Source organism: Alligator mississippiensis, chromosome 13 (genome assembly GCF_030867095.1).
Source record: "Alligator mississippiensis isolate rAllMis1 chromosome 13, rAllMis1, whole genome shotgun sequence".
Lineage (NCBI taxonomy): Eukaryota > Metazoa > Chordata > Crocodylia > Alligatoridae > Alligator > Alligator mississippiensis.
Window position 1 is genome coordinate 4,683,873 of NC_081836.1, and position 26,218 is coordinate 4,710,090.

Below are 26,218 nucleotides of genomic sequence, written 5' to 3' on the forward strand. Positions count from 1 at the left end.
CGGCATCCTGGGCTGTATTGGTAGGAGCGTTGCCAGCAGATTGTGGGAAGTACTGGAATCCTGTGTCCAGTTTTGGGCCCCCCGCTACAGAAAGGATGTGGATACACTGGATGTGGACACACTGTCCAGCGGAGGGCAATGAAAATGGTTCAGGGGCTGGGACACATGACTGGTGAGGAGTGGCTGAGGGACCTTGGCTTATTTAGTCTGCAGAAGAGAAGACTGAGGGGGGATCAAATAGCAGCCTTCAAGTCCCTGCAGGGGGGTTGCAAAGAGGATGGAGCTGGACTGTTCCCAGTGGTGGCAGATGACAGGACAAGGAGCAATGGGCTCCAGTTGCAGCAAGGGAGCTTTAGGTTGGATATTAGGAAATAGTCTCACTAGCTGAGTAGAAAAGCATTGGAACAGGTTACCCAGAGAGGTTGCGGAGTCTCCATCCTTGGGGGTTTCTAAGACCCGGCTACACAAAGCCTTGGCTGGGATGATGTGGGTGGGGCTGGCCCTGCTTGGGGTTGGACGAGAGGCAACCTCCTGAGCTCCCTTCCAGCCTGAATTTTCTGATTCTACCAAGTGGTCCAATCCTGGAGTTAACACACTCTGCATTAGCATCCTTTTGTAAACTTGCACAGAAGGGAAGAACACTTGCAGGAAGAGGGTTATTTAAGTCTAGCGGATCAGTTGTGTAGTTTTTTGGTGCTGCTATGCCAATTTTAGTAAAATCTGTCACTCCACTATTGGTCATTAACTTTTTCAGGTGACTGCATTTTAGGACACTGAGACGGTGCCATTAATAACCAACACGGTCCCCTTTCCTCAAATGATTCACTCATCAAGGCCTTGATTCGGTGTTCAGCTATATTGAAGTCAGATGTTAGGAAAAGACAAAACACTTGTAGAAGGCAGGAACGGACACACAGACAATAACCAGGAAGTTTGGCATTTATTGTAAGGGTTTGTGGTTTTTTTCCTTGTAACCAGAGAATTTCCATAACCCGTTTTCATCAACGAGCTTCAGAACATCATCACCTTTTCACAAAGAAGCCCGTTTGGTACGTGACTTGGAAATCAAACATTCATAGTTAGAATTTATAAACTGAGAGTGAAGGATGAACCAGTATCACAAAGCCTCTCCAAGGAGCAGTGCCACAGCACAGGACGGCAGAGAACAATGGAGGCAAACGGGCAACTGGACTTGTGCCCTTGAAGGAAATGAGGGGGGGAAAAAAAAAAACAATGCTGTATACAGGCAGCTAGAGATCAAATCAGAAGTGAGTAGTTTTTGGCACTAACAGGAAAAAGAGAGATAATCCATGGGTACTCACAAGAGTTCAAATGCTTCTGGCTCTCGCTGTGTGCGTTTCTTGGTACCTCATCCAAAATGGATTAGGATTCAAAGGTCTTTGACAGCCTAAAAACCACTGCTAGTAAACGCACGCAACGCTTGGCCTGTTTTTAAAACTATGAAGGACAGACTTCCAAAACAGAGGGGGGAAACCACTTAAAATCTGAACTCCGGGCAAGACGCTGCGGCCCTTTTGGAGGAAGCTTAGACTCTGGTTCATCCTTGGACCTTTTCCTTACCAGATATCAAATAGCATTAAGGTCGGTTTGTTTTCCTTTAAAAGAAGCTAATATACAGAATATAAAGTACAATATTTACAACAATACAGTAAACAGTTTCATTTCCACTCTGATCAGTAGTCTGTTTTCATGAGTACAAAAGAAACTCGTCAATGGCCTAAGAGAGTAACTCAGAAAATGGCATGGTCTGGGAAGGAGTTAGCCAATAGCTCCTATTTAAATGTCACTTAATTTTTATTTTTATTTGGGGGTGGGGGGGGGGGTTGGCAAGAATTGAGCTATACAGATTTTTTTGGTTTTGTTTTGTTTTTTAACCCTAGGGACAGTATTTTAAGGATCTTCCTTTTAGGTGAAACCACGTTACACAGGAAGCGTGTTTAGTGCCCAAACTTTTAAAGACTTTCAAACAGGATTTCACATGAACTCTACATGTGGACTGTCAGTTCAGGCAGCCAGCAAACGATACAGAGCGCAGCCTGGCAGCGCAGTGGAATGTGCAGCAACCACCGGAGGAATGACACGGACCATCAGATTCAAAAGTACCACTTTTTATTTCTTAAGCAGTTGTTCCAGTAATAGGATCGTGGCTTCCTGAAGAGACAGCCCTAGCAGATTAAAGACCTTTTCTTGTTTCGCAAAAGTGCTTCATTCATAGAGTGCCTCTGAGTTAAGAGAGAGGCTTGATAATGCTCTTTAAAAAGAGCTGATGTGGCATTTCTCTACTTCCTCCCACCTCATTTCTCTCCCCCTCTCCAACAGAAGAGCTGGACAGCGTTTTTTTTGGGTTTTTCTTAAATGAGACAGACTCGGTATCCAAAACTCTACATAAATGCATGCAAGGACATGCTAAAAGTTTAAAATCAATTGTTCCTTCACTTTTCTGCCAAAGATCTGGCCTAAGGGCCATCTTTTTGGCCTCTCCGGAATCAGATCAGCAAAAGGCTGAATTCAGAGCTTGGCAGGTAAAGGTGTAATCAAGTTCACCTTTAAAACCGGCATGCATAATGCAAGTCTACACACCATTTACTTGCCGATTTGGGATGATCCCAAATTTAGGTTTGATTAGTGAGATTTCATAGAACTCGAGGCCAACATAAATGTCTGCGACTTCTATTCTCCAAGGAAACTACTTAAAAACAAAAACATGTTCTGCAGCCCCAGTGATGCATTTCTGTGCCAGGGCATAAGAACATGGAAATCCCCCCAAAAAAGGCTGTGAAAAAGCCAAACTGAGTACAATACCATGAACCATGGTATTTAAGATCCTAGTTCAGATTTATCATCTCAGCAGAGTTGGGTTACAATAAGAGAGCATAGGGGATATTAGAGATACTTTGAATCATCTGACACAAAAGAGAATTTGGTGGGAATTTCCTCTCAAAAAACCCCATTAAGGTCCTCAGAAATGTAGCACTTGGGAACGAAGCACAGTCTTTCGTTAAGATGATCGTGTTCCAGGCACAAACACACTTCCATCAACAGAGTCTTTTCACAGCGCAGAGCTACGGAAAACAAGCAAATGCTTCCATCATTGCAACTCTCGTGTTCCTGGTACGGCTGTAAGCGCCCTATGCATCACCAGTGCCTTCACTCGACCAAAATCAGGTCTGACCACAGAATTTGTTTTGTTGGGTTTTTTGATGGCAAGAAGGATTATCCTAAAAGAGTGTCCTTCACTACAGGGAAACAAAGCCAGAGTCTGATCTGCTGCTTTAATACCCACTGAGTTACTTCCAACTTAAAACCTGTTTAAGGAAAGAAAGATGCTTAGTCCAATTTATAGTTGCTTTAACTGTAAACCAAGTAAAAAATGCAAGTTGCTGTAGGTCAGAATTTAAGCACTGCATCTGAAATAATATTTGTGGTTAGCAGGAAGGTGGCAATCTATATCTCATCCATCCTTTAGTGAAAGGCACTGGTGTCAATGATGATGGGTCATGGCGGACGGTTGGGGAACAGTTTGGGAGTTATAATTATGTTGGCAAGACGTTGGGAAGTGATGGGAAGAGCGCTTCACAGCCGTGCCTGCTGCAGTGTCTCTTGCACTGTCAACTGAAACTGTTGAGAATTTGGATATCCTCAAAGTAGAGGATAATTTACAAGGGAGGAATTTGATTTCCTAACAGACTTGTTTGCATTTTAAAAATCTATTAAAAATAGAATACTGCGTTTTTATAAATAGATTAATGCATTTAGCTTAGTTGCATTTCATTATTCCCCCACCCCCCCAAACCTTGGTTTAAAACTATTTTGACTCCTTGTCTGTAATCTCAACTAACATGACAATTATGAAATCCTTGGAAAAAACTTTGTACCACATGATTCTTTGGACATTTTTGAACAACATGCATCCACAAAAAAGCAACGGCGATTTGTTCACTGAAAACATTTTGTTTTTTATACAAACCCATTTCAGGAATTTGATCTATTATTATTATACTGCTAACAAGCAAAAACATTTTGCTTCCTTGAAATCCCCTTTTTTTAAAAATATGAGAAAAACAATGAGGAGGATTTTCCGATTGTAAGTCTAAAAAAAGTGTCAATATGACACTGCATTAAGAATAGAAAATAAAAATAAAGTATTTACAGCTTTACAAACAAAGGAAAAGAGGTCATCAAAATGATTTCCAGCATTTTCACAATTTTTTTTTTCTGGCAAGCTTTTGATCTGGTTGCTACAGACTTGTTAAATGCAAACAAAACGGGACCACCGTCAGCTAAGTGAGCAGCATCGTTTGAAACTAAACTAACCAAAAACCTCACAGGAAACTATCGCGGGGCAACCCAAATAAATATCACAGGGCTGACCCAATAACTACTAAGTCCTACGCTGCCTAGGCAAAAATTAAACCCTAAACCCAAGTGTGAAGACCTGTTTAATTAAAATAAAAAGGTGGATTAAATATGGTTATAGAGAAAACAGACACCAACAACCATGGTAGTCTCTTACCATCATATACATTTCACCATCATACACATTATTTCTTTACTATACTACATTCCCACATCCCCTACACTTACAAATGATGCATCCCCGTTACAGATGCTCCTCATAATTATGGCTATGAGATGAACTGTAAAATACAGATTTCTTGAAGTCTCTGCTTCCTCACTCAGCCCCACTCTTAAAACCCAGGATACTCTCCTCTCTTCTCCTCCTCGACATGCCGACCACGAGAGGCAAGCCCGAACCATTTCTCCTGGCGGAACACAATTAGACAGACTAGTCTGCAGCACCTACTCAGGACGGCTATTGAAGCTGCTCAATCTCTCTGCTGCGAAAGGAGCATTTCATAATTTGAAGACAGCTGAATGGCAGCCTCCAGAGAGGCTAAGTCACTACACACGTAAATTGTTAAACTAGGCTTTCACCAAAGTCACTAAAGCACTACAGACATTCAGCTTTGGCAGACAGTCTCTCGACCTTTTGAGAAACAACATATTTAGCAGCCAAGGTTCAAAACAGGCTCGATAACCTTTAGAAATACTTTTCATTTAAAAAACCGTGCAGTCCCACTCCCATTAAAAAGAGGTCATGATGACTGGCAGACATTTCACTTCTGTCCTCCCTACCCGACAAAAATCGCACCCTTAATCGAACATAATGTACTGCTTTGGCTAGATAAGATGTGATAAGAATGAGCACTTTGGAATAAGGTTTCTTTTTTAAAAACACACACACACACACACACACACACACAAAAGTTAAATGCATAATGGATGATACCTTGAAAAAAGGCCACAAAGTCACAGCACAATATATAAAGCTGCTAACGAGGAAGAAAGCTAATAGGAGGTAAAAATTAAATGAATGTCCTTACATAGCTTTTCATGGATGGGAGAAATAAAAACTCATATTGTGGATCCAGAAGGATCATCACAGCATTATTCTCCCCACCTGAAAAAAAAGGGCAGAGGATGCACTTGATTCATATGGCCTGCAAAAATGCAGTTTGGGTCGAAGGGGAGTTACCTACAGCTTGGACCAGGTTAGATCACAACAAAAAGCTGATGAAAGTTGCAGATATTTTAGCAGAGATCCACCAAGATGATACCGCCCCTCAGAGTCCAGGAAGGTGTGCAGATATCTGAGGCATCCTCTCCTTAGTACAGGCACTACTTTACTGAGACTTGTGCTCTTGTAGGAGGAAAAACAGCACTGAAGCACACTGGCCGTTTCCTTGCAATGCCATCCCCCTACATTTAAATATTGGATCATGAGATAGAGGCCTGGAAACAATGCTCAGAAGTTAGGTCACCGGTTGAGCGTCTCAGCTCCGTGCAATCCTATAAAGGCCTGCTATTAACCTGATGTTTTTTCTGTCCAATCTGTGAACTGGTAGGAGGGAAAAACCTCTCCCCTCTGCAGTAGTTGCAAATCACTGTGGGGAAAATCTTCCATGAAAAGGATGAAAAATAGAATCATAATTTGATGTTGACCCCTTAAGTCTTAACTGGTCATTAGCTACATACAGTTAACTTTTAAGAGCTCTTAATTCTGCCTTCAACATTGACCTGCAAAACTCCCTTGTACTGTGTTCTACATGCTTCAAAAAAAGTCCACCCTTATTTTTATTTATTTTTTTTTTTTTACTCAGTAACTCATAATGACCCCCAAGAACAGCTTCTCACCCATTATCAGTTCTCCAGACAGGAAGTAAACAACGGACTTTTTGGATGCTGCTTTCTCTGGCTTAAAATACAGAAGAAGGTATATAAGACCTAGGTCTTCTCGCTCTCTCACGGGAAGCGCGTGGCTTTTCTTCCCCAATTCTAGGGTAGCAGGATATTAGGATTCATTCCATTATGCCCTAAAAATGAACTGCAGTACTTTCCCATTTTCAGCTTTTCCAAAAGAACAGTGGTCTGCGACTGCAACGATGTCACTTCTCAAGCCTATACCTATATAGCACGATGCGTCAGTTTGAGCCTGATGCTTCACCTACTCCACTAGGCTTCACGAAAGAAGCATAAAACACAGTTATCTTTCAGGAAGCAAAGTAAAACCTGCAAGTGTTGGGGCTTTTTTTAAATCCTGGGAAAAAAAAAAAATCATGATTTGAAGGGCTGATTCCCTCCTAATCCAATCACTGGAAACAAAGGCATTGTAATAAGACATGCCTCCTCAAAGGAAGCTCTACAGATAATTAAACATGTGCAAATGTGGGGGGGGGGGGGGGGGGGGGGGGGGGGTTTCTTTTTAGCTTTTCTTCCACCAAGAGATAACTGTAGCCCAGCAGGGACCATAACATTCCATATAAATAAGGCTAGCTTTTTTTTTCTTTTTTTTTTTTTTTTTTTTTGCATAGTAGTTTAACAGTGATATTCCCACCCCGCTGTACCTTGTCCACTTGCTTTGCCGCCGAGCTGAGAAAGGCTTCTCGGGATTTCGGACTCTGGCAGAAAGCTTGTGCAGATTTCAAAGGTCTCTTCACCCATACAGATGGAATGAAGATGCCCTTTTAGATACCTTACAATGGTATGATTGGCTTCTAACCCCATGCTGTTATTAATGGGGTTAACAACTAAATTTGGAGGTGTTTGCATTTTTATGCCAGCCCCCACCCCGTGTTCATATCTGAATTGTAGCACGTTCACTGCTCAGTTTGCCAGTATTCCTTTTGCCAATCATTGCAGCAGTTCCTTAAATCACACGTAAGTCTATCGAGACATCCAAAACCTCTGCAGCACCATTCTCTGCTGCTGCCAGAATTTTTTTTTTTTAATTATTTTTTATAAAAACACCTGCTATTAATATTCCACTGGAGCTCAAAGTGGCTCAGCTTGGGGCAAAGGCACAATTAAAACACCATTTTTTTTTTCCTTACAGAAGTCTGCATTTGTCATTTGTATAACAATAGAAATTTACAGCACCAATCCTTGGGTGGGGTGGGGATGCGTATTGGAACGAGTCCTCAGGAGCCCTGCGTGAGGGCTTGGAAGTCTTTTCCGTCAGTATTGTTTTTACTCTTTTCTGCATCTATCCCTTTCACTGGAATGCTCTGATTATTTATCAGCTGACCATCGGCTCCACGTCCGCCTCTCTGTCAAACTCATCCTGAATTTCATCTGTGTTTCCTGAGTCGCTGCTGGCTACAGAACTGGGAGAAGGAGAATTTCTGTAGAGAAATCCAGAGAAAGATTAAGAGATGATGAAAACAGCACTACTAAAATGGACAGCAAGAAAGCAACATTTCAAGGAAAAACCTCCCATTCACTCCAAGTCAGATGCCCTATGCCTATGTCACCATGTCTAGATTTAGGTCCATTAATGTGTTTTATTCTAATAAAAAATGTTCTAATAACGATTCTAGCATTTTTGTCCAGCAGCTGGAGGGATACAATGTCAACCTCTGACCCATTTTATGGACATCTTCCAACACAATACTGAGCCTGAGAGTTTGCTTTAGAAGTCTTGCATCACGTTTGGTTTTGGCAGGTTAACTCTGGTTCAAATCTAGGACCCATTTAATTCAAACTCCCAGTGTTTAAAGGGAAAAGGAAAGCTGCCTGCTTCATACGCTAGTTATACTGCCCGTTGCTACCTTATTACTAAGGGCTTTCTACTCAGTCTATTAAAAGAATCAACATTGTTAAGCATCTTCTGGAAAAAAAAACAAACAACACCTTGATATAATATGCACATTGTGGTTTCTTTTTACAGAGTGGCATATATTGGCTTTGTTCTGCAGAGGCTACTCCCCCCGAGAGCAGTGGGAAGTCTGTGTGCCTATTAAAAGCACTATCTGGTCTTGATTAACTGAAGAGTAATGCTTGAAAAAAACCAAAGCAATGCCAACAGAGGACACTGCATCGTTGCATGTTAGGAAGCTGCTTAACTCACCGTCTTTCAGCTGACCCAAGCAGCAATCAGAAGGGTTTTATTTAAATTGCTATTTCAATTAAAATAGTAAACTATTTCGGCAGAAGTTCTGTAAAGTAGAGAACCGTGGATCATATCATTTACCTGTCGGCAGAGCCTTTGATAAGCCTACGGCAGGTTTCCATCTGTACGTCCAGGCCCCTCTTCATGCTGCACATTTCCATATATTCATGAAGATGGCGATTCATGTCACTCTTGGCTGTGGCTAGCTCCAGCTGTGCCCAACAAGAGAAGCGGTCAGCAGCAGATAGGGCTCCCTGCTAAATTCCTTTGTCCTGTTCCCTACTGGCACTATTAGGATGCTGAGTCAGAAGCATTTTAGTAGCTTATCCCAGGCATGTCCATACCATGGAAACTGCAGTCTAGAGGTGATCTGTGGTTATTTTTTTTTAGCAGCATGTCCAGAACTGCAAACCAGAGTTCAATTCTGCTGCTTTTGATAACCCTTGGCAACAAAACACTTGCCAGCGTTCAGCCATCAGTAATAATCTAACCCTGCAAACTGCCCAGGATGCCATTTATATTGTATGACACTCAGGTCAGCCTAAGAAACTCCAGCAGTTCAGTTTGGCATTCTCTGTAGTCATTCCTTAGCAGGGATTTCCCAAGGAGAGAAAACATTACAGAAAACTAGCAGAATCTTAATGCATTTTATTTTATGCTGACCTGGGAGGTCCTTTACCCACTCGTTACAGCATCGTGCTCATTTAATACAATAATCTCAAGTATTTTATGGCACTCAGGGCCAGGAAACATTATATGGGCATGGCAGAGGTCAAAACTCTGCAGTGTTAAAATCCATTTGGGGCATATAATGCATGTAAAGGAGTATGCTATGTGGTCCAGAATACATGCCCTTCCCCACTGAAAATTGAAAACATTCCCTTTTTAAAGACACAAACAGTACATTTGCATATTTCCTCACCTCAATCTGTCCGATTGTTTCCTGATATTCTTTGTCTCTCGTTTTGAAGAAAGATTCTGTTTCATGTATCAAGTTCCCCAGGTTTTCCTCCTGCAACAAAAAAAATGGACAGACCAGTTAGGATAAATCACAATTTAGTCTGCCTTGTGCGTAGATCTTCCTGAAGATTTCACTTTTTGGAGGGGGATCTGAGATAAACAGCCACATGTCATTCTCTCTCAGCAAAAAAATTCATATAGAAACACTGCTGTAGCTTAGGAAAGAGCATCCTCTTAAAGGTCCCAGACGGAAAGCTACAAGCAAGTTCAGCAACTACAGGCCAAGCATCTCCACAGTGTGCACAGAACAGCTCGCTCCATTATCGAATGTGTGCATTTGTTTAAAAACATAGACTCTTACGTTCTGCTGCTAAGCTGCTTGTTTCAAAAGTTCTGGTTTTAATATTTGTCAAGAAAAGAATTTTGTTTGGGAAAAAAAGGACTTACAGACGTAGTTAATCATCCCTCTTTACTGAGCATCAGTGACTGCAGCCTTATACTGACAGTGGCACAACCATTTCTTGGAGACCTCAGAGTGATTAGACAAAGGCTATGTAGAGCAGATACGCAATACATGCCAGAAAGAGGACCAAACACGATACACTGGAGGTATTCTTGTGGATTAATGAAAGGGTTCATGAAATAAGGCGGCACTTTAAGATTTGGGCAAAAAGGAGGAAGTAGTTGGTCTCAAGAGCCGAGGACGGGTGTACAAGCAAAAGGGGCAATGCAATATAAAAAGATTACTTGAATTATCATAGCACGTAAGAAATTATACATCAGAACCGCACTGGGCTAGGCTCTCTAAAATATGTGAAACTATTAGGTTTCAACTACCGTTTGACAGGTGACAGGACCAAACCCTGTGACTTCTACACCTTGGCTTAGCCAACCAGTCTTGATTTGAGAACTTCATGTGCTGAGGAATCTTCCATATCAATAGGTCACTGCTACTGACACTGTTAGATTTGCATTTTATTTGCAATATAAAACTACTGAGCTTTTGTTTTCAACTCTTTGATTTTATTATCTCCTTTCCTGTTAATTCAGAACTGGCATCAACCAAAAAAAAATCTCTGCCCCATGTAGATACTGGTGAACCGAGTTACCTTCCATCAGACTATATAAAGAACACATTTCTCTGAATTGTTTGGTAAAAGCTTGGATGTAGATTGATTGACTGCTCCCATTATTTCTCACTCCAATTTTTGCATTTCATGTTCTCTTCCTGATATCGTTAAAGTACTGAATAGCATGAGGCCAAAAGCACGTATTCACTATAGGATCCTGCTAGAACCACCCCCCCTTAGACAACAATTTCAATTTACAGTTACTTTGAAACCAATCACCTGACCAGTTTTTAAACCATTTATACATGTTGTATAGATTTCATATAGCATTTTTTGAAAATCAGTCTATCATGAAGAATCAAGTCAAATGATTTACAGAAGTCTTAAAATATTATGCCACTGCTATTAACCAAACCTCCACTCTCAAAAGTTGCACCAAGATTTTTAGGAAAATAGGTTTTGGCAGACATATCAATCAGCCTTAAATTTTGCTATCGTCCTTTAACTGCATCCAGAGCAGCCTTTTCATGACTTTGCTTGGGATGGATGTCAGACTGACTATGGTCACCCCATTTCATGCAAAAGGGCTTTAAGAAGGGAAGTCAGAAATGAAAGCCAGGGAGATGTTGAAGAGGAACTTGAAAGGAAGAGAGCTATGGGAGGAGAGACTCAACATCATAATGCTTTATGTGCCTAAGGACTGGGCAGACATTGAAACAGTCTATTCTGAATCACCATCTACAAGACAAATCTACCCTTTCCTTGTTTAATTTTCATTTAGAAGGGTTTAAGCCTCTTAAAACCTTTAGAGTTGCAGCATGGAAGGGCTGAATTTTGTAATGCTCTGCTTATACATGCACACATGGCTATATGCAAATAAATCTGTCATTAATTCCAGCACACAGCTACACTACATTATCACTCTGCCACTCTCTGCTCACCAGAAGACACACAGTGAAATATGCCATTTTCTGCAGTCTTAGCACTTTTAAGTAATCTCTGCAGTTTCAGTGAGTGCCATACGATACACAAATGGGAAGATGTAAATTAACAAACTCCTGGCAGTCGACACAAGACAATATTCAGGAGACCGCTGCCTCAGCATCTTCATACTCTAGTCATAATCATGGAGGAAGGCTGGATTACTTTTTATCCAGCCCTGCCATGCTATTCACTAATGGGAGTAACAACATTGGAGTTGGTCTATACAATGCTGGGCCCCCCATTTAAGTCTCATCTTCCAGCGCCTACCGCCAGATTTACTAGATGGGCCAGTTTCTAACAATCAGGTTTACATCAAACGTAGACTAAGAACTGAAACAAACCTGTTTGTTAGCAGTAAGCTCCAAGAGATTCCTACCAGGTAGCCTTAGCAGAAGGGAAAAACAGAAGCACAGACCCTAGTGTTTCAGAAGATCCTAAGAATCTCATACAACTCAATGACCCCAGCTTTTCTGCCTTGTTAGTTTGTAAAATATCTGTTATAATAACCGAGTGGTTGCTTTCCAATAGAAAAAGATCATAAATCTTAGTACCTTTGTGGCATAGGGGTCCTATGTTTGTGCCCCTGTATCCTGTGAGTGTAACAAGTTACCTAGAGGTAGACTAGGATATAAGCTTACAGAGCGCATCAGTTATTCCATGGTAACCGCCCACATGTGTGCACTCTTACCCTGAAGTAGATGAAAGCCTCTCAACAAAAGTGTGGCAAAGTAACTTGTTATTGGCTTATGCCCTGCACATTCACACCTTGGCTTCTCTCTCAGTGATTTGTTCACGTGCATACATCCACACAAGTTTCATACACACCATTTCTACAGTGCCAAGGGTGTCCATGACATTTGGTGGTTTGTGTGTGAAGGAGCACACAGCCTAGAGAGTTAAAAGACTGCAAGAGATGACAAGTAAGTGTGGTGCATAAAGGGTGAGATCTAAAGCAACAGGTTATGAGATGCCATTTTCCTTCCTTAACACACCCAAACAAGCAAATGACCACAGTGCATTTTCTTGTTTTAGTTCAAAGGTTCCCAACCCCTGGGCCATGGCCCGGTGCCAGGCTGCAAAGGGCTGGCTGCCGAACCACGTGTCCAGAAGTGACTGGCATGCTGCGGACCAGCAGCCAACCCTTTATTATCCTCGATATAAAAAAGGGTCGGCTGTCGGTCACTTCCAGTCTGCAGTATGCTGGTCCGCAGTTCGCAGGTCCGTGGTCACTTCTGGTCCGGTCTAGAAAGGTTGGGAACCACTGTTTTAGTTGACACTGGCTTTGCATAATTTTAATGTGATATTTAAGTTTTGAGACAAAACTGAAGAGAAGATCAGTATTGGAAGCAACCCAAAGGACTGGAAAGAAAAGTAAGTCTGCTGGGCAAACAACAGCCAAGTAAAGGCTGAAGTGACCCATCAACTTTAAGAGGATGTTGTTAAACAAGGGAAAATAGATCTAAACTCACCTCTCCTTGGAGGTCAATTGAAGGATTGCAATTTGTGAAGTCTTCCCAAAGCAGCAGGGTTTCCTCATTCTCCTCCCACGTTAAACTGTCACAGTCATCATCGAAGTCAAATGTCTCACGCCTATGGAAATAGCAGCATTAAGTAGTTGGGTAAGAACTCATTCAAATCCTGGGTTGTTTTTTTTTTTGTTTTTGTTGGGGGGGGGGGGGGGCAGGGGAGGGGGAGTCTTTGGAACCACCTTCCAAAAAAGTGGTGCTTAGGAAACTGAATTAAGAAACACAGCAAAGCAAGGGCTAAAAAATGTAAAAGTTATTAGAAGAGACTTGCCATTGTCTGCAAGACACTGACACTTAGGCTTCTCGCCACCCTGCAGCAGAGCACAGGAGTCTTATCAACATCGCTTTAGTTTAAAACAGACCATTCCAGATTTAGCCTCCAGATGGTGCTAGAAGTTTACCGTTCTAGCGCAGAACAGCTTGAAAACCACAAGAACATTTGAAAATGATTCACTTCATACAGGAGGAAATGTTGACCCTAGCAAAGCAGTTTTTTGGAAGTTTAGAAATGAATGAAAACAAAGCCAAGAGCAAGTTCCTTTAAATTTTTTTTTACTGTCAAATGGAAAGGTTTTACATAAAAGTTTCCCTGCGAACTGAGCATTGTAGCTGCAAAGAATCTAGCTATGAACAAATGAAACTGTCACCATTGGTTCCTATTCTTTAACAACACAGAGAAACAGCAGAGCATAAAAATCTATACTTGTTTAGTGTCCAGGTCAGTGTTAATTTGTGATATTAAGCAATATATATATTTTTTTAATAATACATGGGAAAAATGGTCTCCAACAATATAAATGTGTCTGAGTCCCTTTAAACGGGTCAGCTGCTACAGAAATCGGTTATAAACTAAACTAATCACTTGAGATTCTCAAGCTTTGAACAGCAGCAGAATTGTAATCCTACTCTAGCTACTTTCTTTTCCTTGTTAAAAATACAGTCTGAGAAAAGTGCTTGAGATTACTAATAGAACGAGACCCTTTTATATTCTACGTAGTTTCAGGCTTACAGACACATTTTTGTTTCCTGAGTTCATTTCCTTTTAAGTAGATAATATCTCAAGCCGGAAGCCGAGTCCAACACTTTGTCTTATGAAGAGTTTAAAGAACTTGGCAAGAAGAGGGGAGGCGGAGAAAGTATTTATATTCCTCACCCATCTAGCTGATTTTTAAAACTTGTACTCTTGTGCTCCCGCCCTTCCCAATTCAATCTCTTCAATCAGTTCTTTTCACTGGAAGAGCTCTCACTGTTTGAAAGGATAGCTACCTCCCAATTTAAACTGCTGCTTACTTCAGCTGGACGCATTGTTCAAAAAATAGTTGTTTGTTTTATTTGACTACATAAGGCCTTTCACTAGCCACCACTTTAATGATGTTCTGCATTCATTAGGACTCAAAATACAAATGTTATTTTCTTTTCTGCTGTTGGTATAAGCTGGGCTGCTTGGAGGTCTATAAATCAAGACTCTTCCATCTCACAAATCCATTAAGAACCAAGCACATATCAATCTGCTCCTCCTCAATGTTCATTTTATAAAGGGTTTTTTTGGGTAATCCTATGAATGCTGTGTCATATAGGTCAACCACATTTGACATCACTGGTAGGATTTCTAGCAGGTGCTGTTGATACCGGAGTTCTCGCTTATTAAACTTGCATTTATAAAAACAGTCATTGTATGAAGTCCGTGGCGTCTTAATAACGAAGCTATAAATTACAAACGATCGTGTTGGTAATTCACAGGAAACAAAAGTAGCAGGCACACATGAGCAGGGCAATGGCATGTGTAGGACAAGATAGGAAAGAGACAGTGAAGATGAACTAGTCTTACACCCAAGGATCTTCACATTAACGGCACAAGTGAAAAACAGACTGTCCATTAGAGGGAACGTATATGCTCCAGAGACTGGGAAGACCTGCTAATTAGGAAAATGCTAGAGAAGGCATTTCACCACATAAACGAGATCCCAGTTTTCGTGCTTAAGCTGGTGTAAATGCAGAACAGCTAGCTGGCTTTAAATGGAGCTACTCTGAGCAAGAGCATAGGACTTCTGAACCCCACCATCCCCTGCTGCAATAGCCCTGAGGTATAAGAAAACAGGCAGTTCCTAAGTTAAAAGCACGCAGATCTTTCAGCTCTACAGAACCTGCCCAAACCTCTACAGTGAAAAAATTCCTCTGCAGTTGGTACAAACATTTCATTCTTTTAAGCTGGTATAGTATACTTTTTCATGTGCTACTTCCTGTCCTTAAAAGACCTATAACTAGCAATCCTGGAGATGGAGACTGTAAGCTCCACAATCATAAGCTCCTCTATATTAGTGCTTGCCTTCCCCTTGACTAAAGTTAATACCAAACTCTCCTACAGAAATTCTTTATTCATTCTGAATTGAGCTCTAAGTAAAAAGATTTTAAGGGCATAAATAAAAATCTCACATCCTACTAAGCAGACAAAGCAAGGAGAGGCTCTTCCCACAAGTCTGGAAATCTAACATTTAGCCAGACAGATGTAAACAAGGGCAAAAGCTTCATATTTCTTCATTGTCCAATATTTTTTAAAACAACAAATAGAGCAATTACAGTGATTTAATTTCATTTTTTATAACTCCTTCCATTCTGCCTCTTCCCCCCCTCACTCCCTCCATAGGACAGTGCAAATACATTATTTAGTGTCATTTATTTGTTGAGTTTTTGGTTGTAGCCACGTTGGTCTAAGGACATTAGGCAGGCCAGGTTCTTTGGGTAGATGTGATATCTTTTATTAGACCAGCTGAGTAGTTGGAAAGAAGTTCTTAGCAAGCTTTCGGGTGCAGTCACCCTTCATCAGGCACAGGGAGTCTCTGCTGGCCTGAGACTCCAAGGAATGAGAGACGCTAAAAGTGTGGTAGGATGCCAGTGAAAATGTAAATAGGTAGAGATAAGCAAGACAAAAAGGTAAAGCAGGGAAGACCAGGGGGAAAATATATATATATTTAAATTTTGCCCCCAGGCCCACAAACTAGAGTTAAATTTAAGCTTACTCTATGGCATGTTTGATGAAAAACTGCTTCTTTTGGATGCTTAAAGAAACATACTGGGGATGAATAGAGGGCCAACTTCGACCTATACTCCCCTTCCCCAAGTTAAAGACACACGCTCTCCACAATACTCACAGCTGATTAAACATGCGCTTCATTTCATCTGTGATGTTCAGAGAACAGCTGACTTCGTCATCTGAGAATCTGCTGTTGTCTCCATCCTGTTCAGAGAGGTCGTCGTCAGACGTGAGCTTGCGTTCTTTCTTTTTGGAGGCCACCTTAATTGGAGAAAAGGGCAGTGACTAGAAGGTTCAACTGAGGTGCTGTGCCAAGAGGTGCCGAAATAAGAAAGGAGAGGCATTAGGTCGAACGGAATATAGTTACTGTCCACCAGTCCCCAGCAATTCAGGTGCTGGAGTGACTGCACGTATTAAAGGACAGCGATTGCATCTATTAGTAGGTGATGAACGTAGAGCACAAGGCAAGCAGTTCAAAATGGCACAGAGCAAAGCAAGCTGCAGAATTGCCGGCGCTCTACGTACATTTGCAGTGTATTCACTGACAACATTGTATGATCTACCAAAGGGCATGCGGAGGTTAGAATGATACAGGGTGAAAGCAAAAGCTGGCAAGAGTGCCCAAGCAGCAAGCTTAAGAGCAATGACAGAGCACTCTTCCTCTTCTGCCACCACCATTATAGGCCCAGGAAATTTAGAGCTGGTCACTCACACCAAGAGTATGCAACATGCCTTCACAGGTAATAGATTCCTTTGCTGCTCCCACCTCAACAGAGGCACACACCGCTAGTACAGTTTGACAGTATAATGGTTATGTGGGAATCGAACCACAGAAATGCTGAGCAACCTAAAGAAATGCTGTGCACGAAGAAAACCAAAAAGCTATCCCTGGCAAAGTGAAGGATCTTTCTTTTATCTGAGGGTCTCAATCTCAAACAGATATTCATGAATGCCTTGAGAGGTTGCCAGGTAGTTGTACACACAGCAGACACTAAGTTCCCAACCTACTCTGATTTTCACTAACAGATAACTGAACACTTCAGATCTGGTGCCGCTCTTTGCACAGGTCATTTTAACCACTGTATGCTCAAACAAAATTTCAGGCTCAATTTAGAGAAATAGGCAGCTTTGCCCTTTGCAAACTTGGAGAGAGAAAGTCTCTCTCTAGAAAAAGTAGTATAATTTAGCATAAGTGGAGCAAAATTTTCTTTAACAAGATGATCACTTGAATCCATTTCTCACCAGATTGCTAAAAAGAAGCCATGGGAGCTCATGTGTGTGTTTAAGTATGCATTTAAATGCACGCTAAATAGTTGACTGTGTCATGGAGAACTTACTGCCCAGCACATGTAGAGCCACAGCTAAGTTGAACGGTCAAGAGAAGCAGAGACTGTCTGTATGTATCTGTACAGAACCCTAGCCACAGCAGAACACATAGGTTGGAATGAGAGACATTTTAAGGTAAATTAGAAGGAAGATTATCAATCAGAAGACTGACTGTGTTAAGAGGCACTGTTCTGCTCTTCAGTGTGTGTTTTGAGCTAAAACTGCTCACTTTTGGAGCAAATTAAATTATGACTTTTCTCCTGTTGAGCTACAGAGCCATTAAAGCCACGGGAAAGTGAGCTGGACTTTCTATTCTCACTTACATATGGTAATTCTATCTATTGGCTAACTATCAATCACAGAAATGTTATTTCTAGTCATGGTGCATGAGCCAGAAATAAGAGAGTTTGACTTTCAGATCACAGGAGGCATGGGCAGGTCTCATCTGTGAAGAGAACAAAATTTGATGGAGCCACTTGGGCACATCTGGAGTCCCATGATGCTTCTGCCTACAGTCACTGCCTTCCGCCACCCTTTAATAGCATGTTTCATGGGCCTTTCTGAGACTTCTTTTGAAGACTTCCCACGAACACTGCAGTCTTAATTCTGCAGCCATATATGTGGATCAGAGCTACAACTGGAGAATCATGAAGAATAAAAAGAAAATGAGTAGAGGAAGTTGGATGAAGTTTGAGCTGAATCAAACTCCTCCAACACTCCTCCCCTGCCTTTCCCCCTCCTACTGCCATCCTGTCCTGCCCTAGGAAACATTCAGGGCCTAATCACCTGGAATATCTTGGAAACGTCTTCAGAGTTGCGCTGCTGTGCTACATCGCACAGCTTGGCTGTGATATCGATTCGCCGGCAGATGTCCATGTCCACCTTCATGGCCTTTTCTTGGATCTTTGTGTCCAGGTCTGTCATGGGCTGCAGGAAGGACAGCAGTGAATTATCTTCTATTGTCATACAGTTCAGGAGAGAAGAGAGATACCCCATAGTATCTCTGTAACCCCAGAACACATTCTCATACCACATTAAAGCTTCTTCTCCAGGGAAAGGCAGCACATGGGTAGTCTAACATATTAGACAAGTCAGCTACTGGAATTAACACTTTTTCCAACTGGATTCCAATGAACGCAAGTATTAGAGAAGGAACTGGCTAGTAAGAAACCTACCCCCACCCCCCCCAAAAAATCTTACATCTGCCAAAAGTAAAAAATCTTTTATGGGCAAGTTTAAGCTAGTATAAGAACAGGGAAAAAATGCAGACTGATCAAGAGAAGATTGAAATCCAAGGACTTGAGACTTCATCACTTCCCCGCTCCAAAAGCTAGAAAAAGAGCAGTTTGCTGTAAAAGAAAAGTCGCATTTGAAGTAGAATCTAACAAAATATGCAGCAACCTCATAGATGCAATAAAAAATTAAACAAAGGCTGGGTCTATAAACATCAGACTTCTTGCAGTACCTAAGACCATAACCATCCCAGCTAAACATCGTATGACAATGCAGAGCTGCGTGTCGAGGAATTATGGCTGTTGCTTCTAATGGCCATTTCCCTTCTTTCCCATAGGTTTATTGATGATGTCGTGTGAGGCAGTTTTCTGGCTTAGATAATATTTGATTGCTTAGTAAAAAAAAAAACCAGGCCTGATGGCAAGTTACAGTCCCTCCTTTGACAAAATATTTGGGGAAAACCTCTTTCAAAGGTAAACATTACCTTTGAATTGTTCAATTTACTTCCCAAGTTAAAGACTTTTGTTAATCAAGCCAGAAAAAACATTTTTTTTTTTTAAATAGATTTTCCTCATCTAGGGTAGTCCTTCCCTAAAACAGAATAGGCTGACTAGGTGACAACTGCTGTAGTCTTGGGGAGGGGGATGGGAATAATCAAAACACATGGTTTCAAGGAAAAATCTATATAAAAGTTGTGGGGGGGAAGTGTTTGAGGAAAGGAAGTTTTGTTAAAGATGATTTGCATCAGTGTATTGTTATTGTCCTGTTAACTCATCAGCTGCAAGTCATTTAAATTCCTTTTGTTCTACATATCTGCATAGCAGCTTTCAAACGCACTTAATTAATGCCTTCCACAGGTTGGTCTAGATCCAACTCAGAGAGCTCAGAAAGCCTAGGGAAAGCAGTTGTTCTCTTACGTACTCGAGGACATTGCGCGATCTGTATTTACTGCCACCCGGAGCGTGCAGTCAGAGCAGCATTTCTTCCTCAGTGAAAAGTTAGGGAAGAAAAGATGCAGCTCCAACAAACTGCTGCCCTTCACACTGCATTTAGCCCAACAAGTTAATTAACCACCCAGAGAGAAGAAAGCTAAATCACTGATTTTTTTCTATGATCAAGCCTATTAGCCCCAAGAGAACGCATCTGACTTCAGAGAGCAGATTGTACAAGTACACATCAGACGAGGGAAGGTGGGGAATAAAGGTTTTTTATTAAAGTACCAGCTAGGTACGTACCATGAAGGATTTTAGCTACTGAAGCATCTTGGCTACACTGCTGCTATCAGCAGCACTTCAGTCCTAACGGGGCCAAGTGAAGAGTGGTATCATGTGCTTTACCCACTAACCCGACACACAGACACCATGTACTATGACCCTCTCCAGACTGTCAGATAAAATTCTCAAGATGACCAATCATGACATCAACAGATCCCACTGATTTGAGAGGAATTCAGCTAAATGGAGATGGAAGGAAAAGCTCCAGGGAAGTAGCTAGTTAAAAAGGAGGCAGCTGCAGTGTAAACAGCTATGTCTGAACTGACGGCACCATTAAGCTAGCTCAGTTTCTATGGAATCTGTCATAATGATAGAGTTGAGCACCATTTTAGTTTTCCTTTCTGACAATAACTATATGACTCAGATCAAAATTTCCCTCCATTATAAAACATACTGGTGGCTACATGGTGGCTGAACTTTTTACCCTAAAAGCATGAGGATTCTCAGCTACATCCTTCCAGAGGCTGCAAGTTTGAATGCCAGCACTGCTAGCTGTTGGGAAGGGGGTGGGGAAGTCGGGGTTATGGGCTAAGCAGCAAGTTAATGCATCTCTACACAGACCAGACAGGAAGCAGGGGGAAGGGTGATCTGTCTGATGCATTAGATCATAAAGGCAGCCAAAATATTAAACTACAAAGCAGCACTCACTAAAACCATAACTTTTTTTTTTTTTTTTTTTTTTATGAATGAAGCCATTTGCATGATACAGATAAAAAATTCACAAAAGGCGGGTGGGGATGGGCCACTCTACTTTCCAGGGTACTTACATCACTCATCAGACCCTTAAAGACAACCAGCTCTGCTTTCAGCCTCTCAATCTTTTCATTCAGCTCTTCCTGGATAGCTTCAGCTTCTTGTGCCTCCTATGAGAAAGAGAGAGCAAACAGCTAAAAAGATCAAGTAGCATTCACTGAACGACTTAGCTTTACACGGGTGAAGAACAGCATGGGAGGGCATGGCCGCAAGTGCCAGTCACAGCAACAAAACGACTCAGATGGGGAAAGGAGCTTGAATGAGCATAATTTCAGGCCCGGTCTAATGTGCTATTCAGACCAGAGTCACACAGGTGATATCACAAGATTTCCCTGACATTCATATGATTACACCAGAAACTTCCTATATAGGAGGGGAAACATCCAAATCATTCATTATTTATTTGTTCATAAAGGACTACAACAATGACAAGCTAATGACTTGAACTGCAATATCTGAGCTCACCAAAAAATCTCTCTTTCCTCTTTCAATTAAATTAGAGATTGCCTTCCACAGAAGAGATGACAGAGGATTAACGTTCCTATTTACTATACATGTTGAAAATTAAACATATGAGCCAGACAGAGGCATTCCTCCTGCTTCAGACTCAAGAGTCAATGTTGGGCAACCTACAGCTTCGCATATTAGCAACTCCATCTAGCAGAAGATACTTTCAGCAATGGTTTGAGACTGCTGGTATCAACATTTAATTAAATCCCAACCAAAAATATCAATTTGGTAACCAGATTAACAAGGTGGGAAAACAAAATGGCTACCACAAAATACTTTAGTCTGAGAAATCAGAGGGATGATGGATGCCAAAATTAAGAAAATCCAGATTCTACTCAGAACCTACCTCTTGCAGGGTTTCTACCATAGACTCCAGATTCATTCGTTTTGCCAGCTCCTCCTCCCATCTGAAAGAAAATAAATTGCAGGTAGGGATTAAACACTACCAAAAATTTCAATTCCAATCACAAGATTTAACACTTACAAAAAGATTCTATAGGGACTATACGTGAAAGGGTCTGTCCAGGCTGTTCCTTGCACGCGCACAAAACCCACAACCCTTTTTCAACCAATCAAACTAAATTTAATCTAACTGCTGCCAACACCATTCCCATTCTTAGCACATAGCATCTGGACTTGTATAAAAATAGGACACTTTCACTGGAACAGGAATAGGATGAAGCTCTTCCTAACTATCCAAATCAGTAATTTTACCACTTCTGTATTTGGACTGCTGAATTCCACAGACTAATTATACACCTCGTGCAAGAAAGCATCTTCAAATGCCTCTGGGTTTATTTCAGTCATATCAGAGTAAAATATCCTGCATGGGTGTCCTTGTATGCTCTACGTATGAACAATGCAGCCCCTTTCATTGTCATGTGAAAGAGGTACAATAAGAACATTAGGGAAGTTCTCTTGTTCCAGGCCCAAGCAGAAGCTCATATAGTGTATTTGTGAAAAAGCAAAGCAAGGGCCTTCTCATGAAAGATGTCATCTATTCCATAGTGTTCTTGTAACTGAAAACCCAGCTTCCCAGGCGTGGAACAAGTGAAATTGGTAATCCATTATTGGTCTACCCAAGAGGATGGGGAAAGTGGTCTAAACGTCATTATTTACTGCATGTGAAAAAATACGGAGACCATGGGAACAGATTCATACCCCCAAAAAATTGCTTAGCTGCTCGAAGTACTTTCTTACCAGCCACTATTTTAAATATATGCCAATGCTCTTGAATAAGGCCCATTTCAGATAAATGACCCCAAGTATAAATATGCAAATGAAGAAATTCAACAAGTATTTCTAGAGTTGCCCTTTCAAACCACAACCCAACCCAAGAGCAGGAACAACTTCCCACATTTGAGATCTGCTATGAAGTGCCACAAGCCATGGAAAGCAAAGACAGTCAGCTAAACAAAAATAGAGGCAAGAAGAGAAGATGGAAGGATGTCAAGGAGCCTCTGAGGTGGAAAGATTTATACTGTGGGGTCTCAATGCCATCAGCTGTGTAAAAGCTGTTTGAAGAGTCCTCATTTTTCTAGAGCATTAAAGAGGGCCAGATATAATCTCTATGGTACAGAATGAGATGTACAGCATAAAAATCAGAAAACTATAAACTCAACTAGGCAGCTTTGTAGGATCATTTATGTTCCTCCCTGCTTTTCCAGAGTCCCCTTTATTCCGTTTTCGATGCAAACAGTGTTATTTTGAAGCCCCTGTATGTCTGCTAATAACTTTCCAAGGTCTATAATGTAACTTAAGCATGCTATTTTTACTTCAACAGATCAGAATTTTTGTAAAGGTATTTTTTTTTGTTAGTGCCGTTCATCTGTCTTACGTTCCTGTCCTTTCAAAGCATTCTGATTTTCCCTACTAAGAAACAGGTATAAAAAAAAAAATAAAAATTAACTGCATTTCTTTGATTGTCAGGAAGGAGAAAGAAAACAAATCTCAGATTTTATAAACCCTGGACCGTTGCTCCACCTTGAGGTCAATACTAGGCAATCTAGCAACAAAAATCTTGCCTTCTTCCTCCCCAAAATTGCAGAAATATGCATCTATTGCTTTGCTCAATTTGTTAAAGCTCATCTTGCAGCCATTGCAACCCAGACACTAACAGTATATTAGCTTTAGCTCTCAGTTCTTCTAGTTACCTAGACACAGACTACTGTGGTCTCTTTCCATTGATCAACCAGAGACAACTGTCTTTTTACAAGGAAAGCCCTTCAGGACAAAATCTTTATCTTCCTAAACAGACCTGGTAGTGCATGGCTGGATACTGACAATACCAGTGTACAATTTAATTATTTTTTAATGCCCAGCTGTGTAGGAAGTCTGGCATATAGCCTCACAGTATACCACAATACGTGGCAATTACAAATTGCAAAAAATAAATGTATCCCCAAGATGAATTCATAATTCAACCATGTTTAGTGTATGGAGATGCGGGACAGTTTCTCACACAGGCAGAAAACCTATGCAGTGAAAAAAAAAAAAAAACCCAAAAAACAAAACCCTAGTTTTTGGGCAAGGGTTATCAAATCACTCAAGTGAGTTCTGGACAGCCTGGTGCAGTCAAGACTTTTTCCATTGTGAACTTTAATGTGCACAAGATTGGCGCCGATCACTTTTCTTGATAAAAGCATGTTTACCCTTAAATGAATGCACCCTATAGGAGACTCATTCACACAAGCCTATTAACATCAGATGTTCTATCTGTGTAAGATTTCTTCTCATGCTCTCCAGGCTCATTAAAATAAATTGAGACCCTAAACCAAAACAGTGGCTTCCTCTGGCAATAAAGGGAATCTCTCTCAGAATCGAGCTTCTTTTTATAGTCGAGCAGAAGTTCGGATGCTGGCAGGAGCAGTTACAAGGAATTAGGGCCTGCTGACTCAGTCGGCTAAACATTCAGCAGTAAGTTTCCGTTAAGCAAACCTTTGGTATGCGGCAGGTCACAAAGTCTGCTCAGACATTTCACTCCACAAATCCCCTGGCATCCCTGGGAATCTGAAAACCTAGTTACAAACTATGACTGATCGCTGCCATTAAGACATTTGTTTGCACTAATCCAGTAAATACAGACCACCAAATGATTAAAAACACCCCTGGAGTCTAATTATAACAAGGCATGCAAATTATTGCTGTTCGCACTCTGACATTCTTACGGCTAAATTAGAAGTTGCAAGTCATCAATATTGAGAACCAAGCAAAAAAAAAAAAAAATATTACAGCCTGAAGGTGTAGGTTTGTAGCCGTGTTGGTCTAAGGACATAAGCAGATAAAGTTCTTTGGGTAAATCTGATATCTTTTATTAGACCAACTAAATCGCTGGAAAAATTGTTCTTTGCAAGCTTTTGGCTACAAGCACCCTTCTTCTGGCTTTCCCTCTGCCTGAAGAAGGGTGTTTGGGCAAATACAATATCTTTTATTAGATTGGAAAAACTGTTCTTTGCAAACTTTCAAGTACAAACAGCCTTCTTCTGACGCTCCCTCTGCCTGAAGAAGGGTGTTTGTACCCAAAAGCTTGCAAAGAACAAATTTTCCAACTATTTAGTTGGACTAATAACAGATATCACATTTACCCAAAGAACCTTGTCTGCTTATATAGTCTGAATAAGTTTTGGCTGGAGCAGGGATATGGACCCAATGATCCTGCAAGATCCCTTCCAGCCCTAACGTCTGAAATCTATTAAAAGTCTATGAAGTATGTTCCAGGGAAAGGAGAAAGCGGTTTCCTCAGTTTCACAGCCTTACCAGCAGTGTTAAATCTGCCAATAAGTAGAATTCCATCATTTTCAACTTCACAAAGAATCCTGGTGATGTGGCTGGATTACGGGCCATTTACATCACACTGAACAATTCTCAGTCATCTGAGCCCTAAAACCTTCATGCTGATTGCACTGGATTTGCCTTCTGAATGTGGTTGATTGCCCATAGGATCATTTCAGCAGGGAAGAACAAAGCAGCTGTGGCTGTGCTGCAATTCTCAACAGCACCTGAATGTGTCATATCTTAATGCAGTAGCAGCAAGAGCAGCACTGGGTAGTGACAGCACAAGTGCAGTGCCAGCAGCGGTGAACTAAGAGTGAATGCAGAGATGCTTAGGAGGAGGGCATTCAGTAAACGATCCCATAAGCAACTGAAATGGAAATTTTGCTGCCAAAAGATTTACTGCCAAGCAGACTAAAATGTATAGCATGACATTTTTATTTGCCATAAATATTTTTAGTTTTTGCTTCCAATATCTCATTTGCTTTTCAGCCGCTAATCACGTGTGCATTCCTATGTGACAGATGTGGATCTTTTCAAACTTTGTTTGTAATCACCTTCTGGGCTTCCCTGTTAAGCAGGAAATTACATTCACTGGCTGCGAGATGAGCCCCTTCTGTTAATACGAAGGGTGTGTCAAATGGACCTTAATCATTCTTCACATAGCTGCCAGTAGTCTGTCAGTGGTGGGTGCACATTAGGATGAGCAGGCATTGGAAAAATTGCAGCATGTTGCTTCTCAACCACGTTTCCAGATTTCTTAGTGTTATAATTGGGAGTACTAGTGGTAGTCAGGTGAAGAGACCGGTGTTATTTGTCTTCGAGCCATTCAGAATGCGGACCTGCAAGAAGGCTCTGTTTTTGGCGAATATTATATGCATGTGTATATATAAATTGCTGGCTGCCATGCAAAAGCAAGCAAATGTTCCTACCCCAGTACTTTAGCCAGTGGGCAATGGCTAAAGCCCTACCTCTTGCAGAGTCTACTCAGACCTTGGGGTATAATTAACCAACTTCTGTTACTCCATGGAGTTCCACTGGCGTAGGATGCTTATCCTTGCATCCCGGTCAGAGAGAGATCCTCCTTCAAATAGAAGCCCAAGATAAGTGGGGGAGTTGCAAAGCCACAGTCTGTTAAAAGGTATGCTGAGACTAAGTTACCTCCATCTCAAAGGAGACCCAGAACCTGGGCTTTTAATCATGGGGATGGTAAAGCCAGACGGATCATTTAAAGTTTTTTCTGAATATACGCCAGACATTGCATTAGACTGATGAAAAATCAGGGTCCCTATAATAAATCACAGAGCATT

At 41.2% G+C, this 26,218-nt stretch overlaps 1 protein-coding gene across 1 annotated transcript in view; it reads right to left on the minus strand.

The window, feature by feature from the left end:
• Positions 1–921: 921 nt before the first annotated feature.
• The window catches only part of IFFO2 (intermediate filament family orphan 2), a 57,079-nt gene continuing 31,782 nt past the window's right edge, over positions 922–26,218 (minus strand). Inside the window, exons 2-9 of the mRNA XM_019500048.2 lie at positions 21,484–21,544; positions 20,642–20,737; positions 18,154–18,294; positions 16,160–16,302; positions 12,954–13,074; positions 9,393–9,482; positions 8,552–8,682; positions 922–7,703 (exon numbers count right to left, since the gene is read on the minus strand). Coding sequence (XP_019355593.2) covers positions 7,598–7,703; positions 8,552–8,682; positions 9,393–9,482; positions 12,954–13,074; positions 16,160–16,302; positions 18,154–18,294; positions 20,642–20,737; positions 21,484–21,544 — 889 coding nt within the window. The 3' untranslated portion in view covers positions 922–7,597. The remainder of the gene's footprint in view (positions 7,704–8,551; positions 8,683–9,392; positions 9,483–12,953; positions 13,075–16,159; positions 16,303–18,153; positions 18,295–20,641; positions 20,738–21,483; positions 21,545–26,218) is intronic.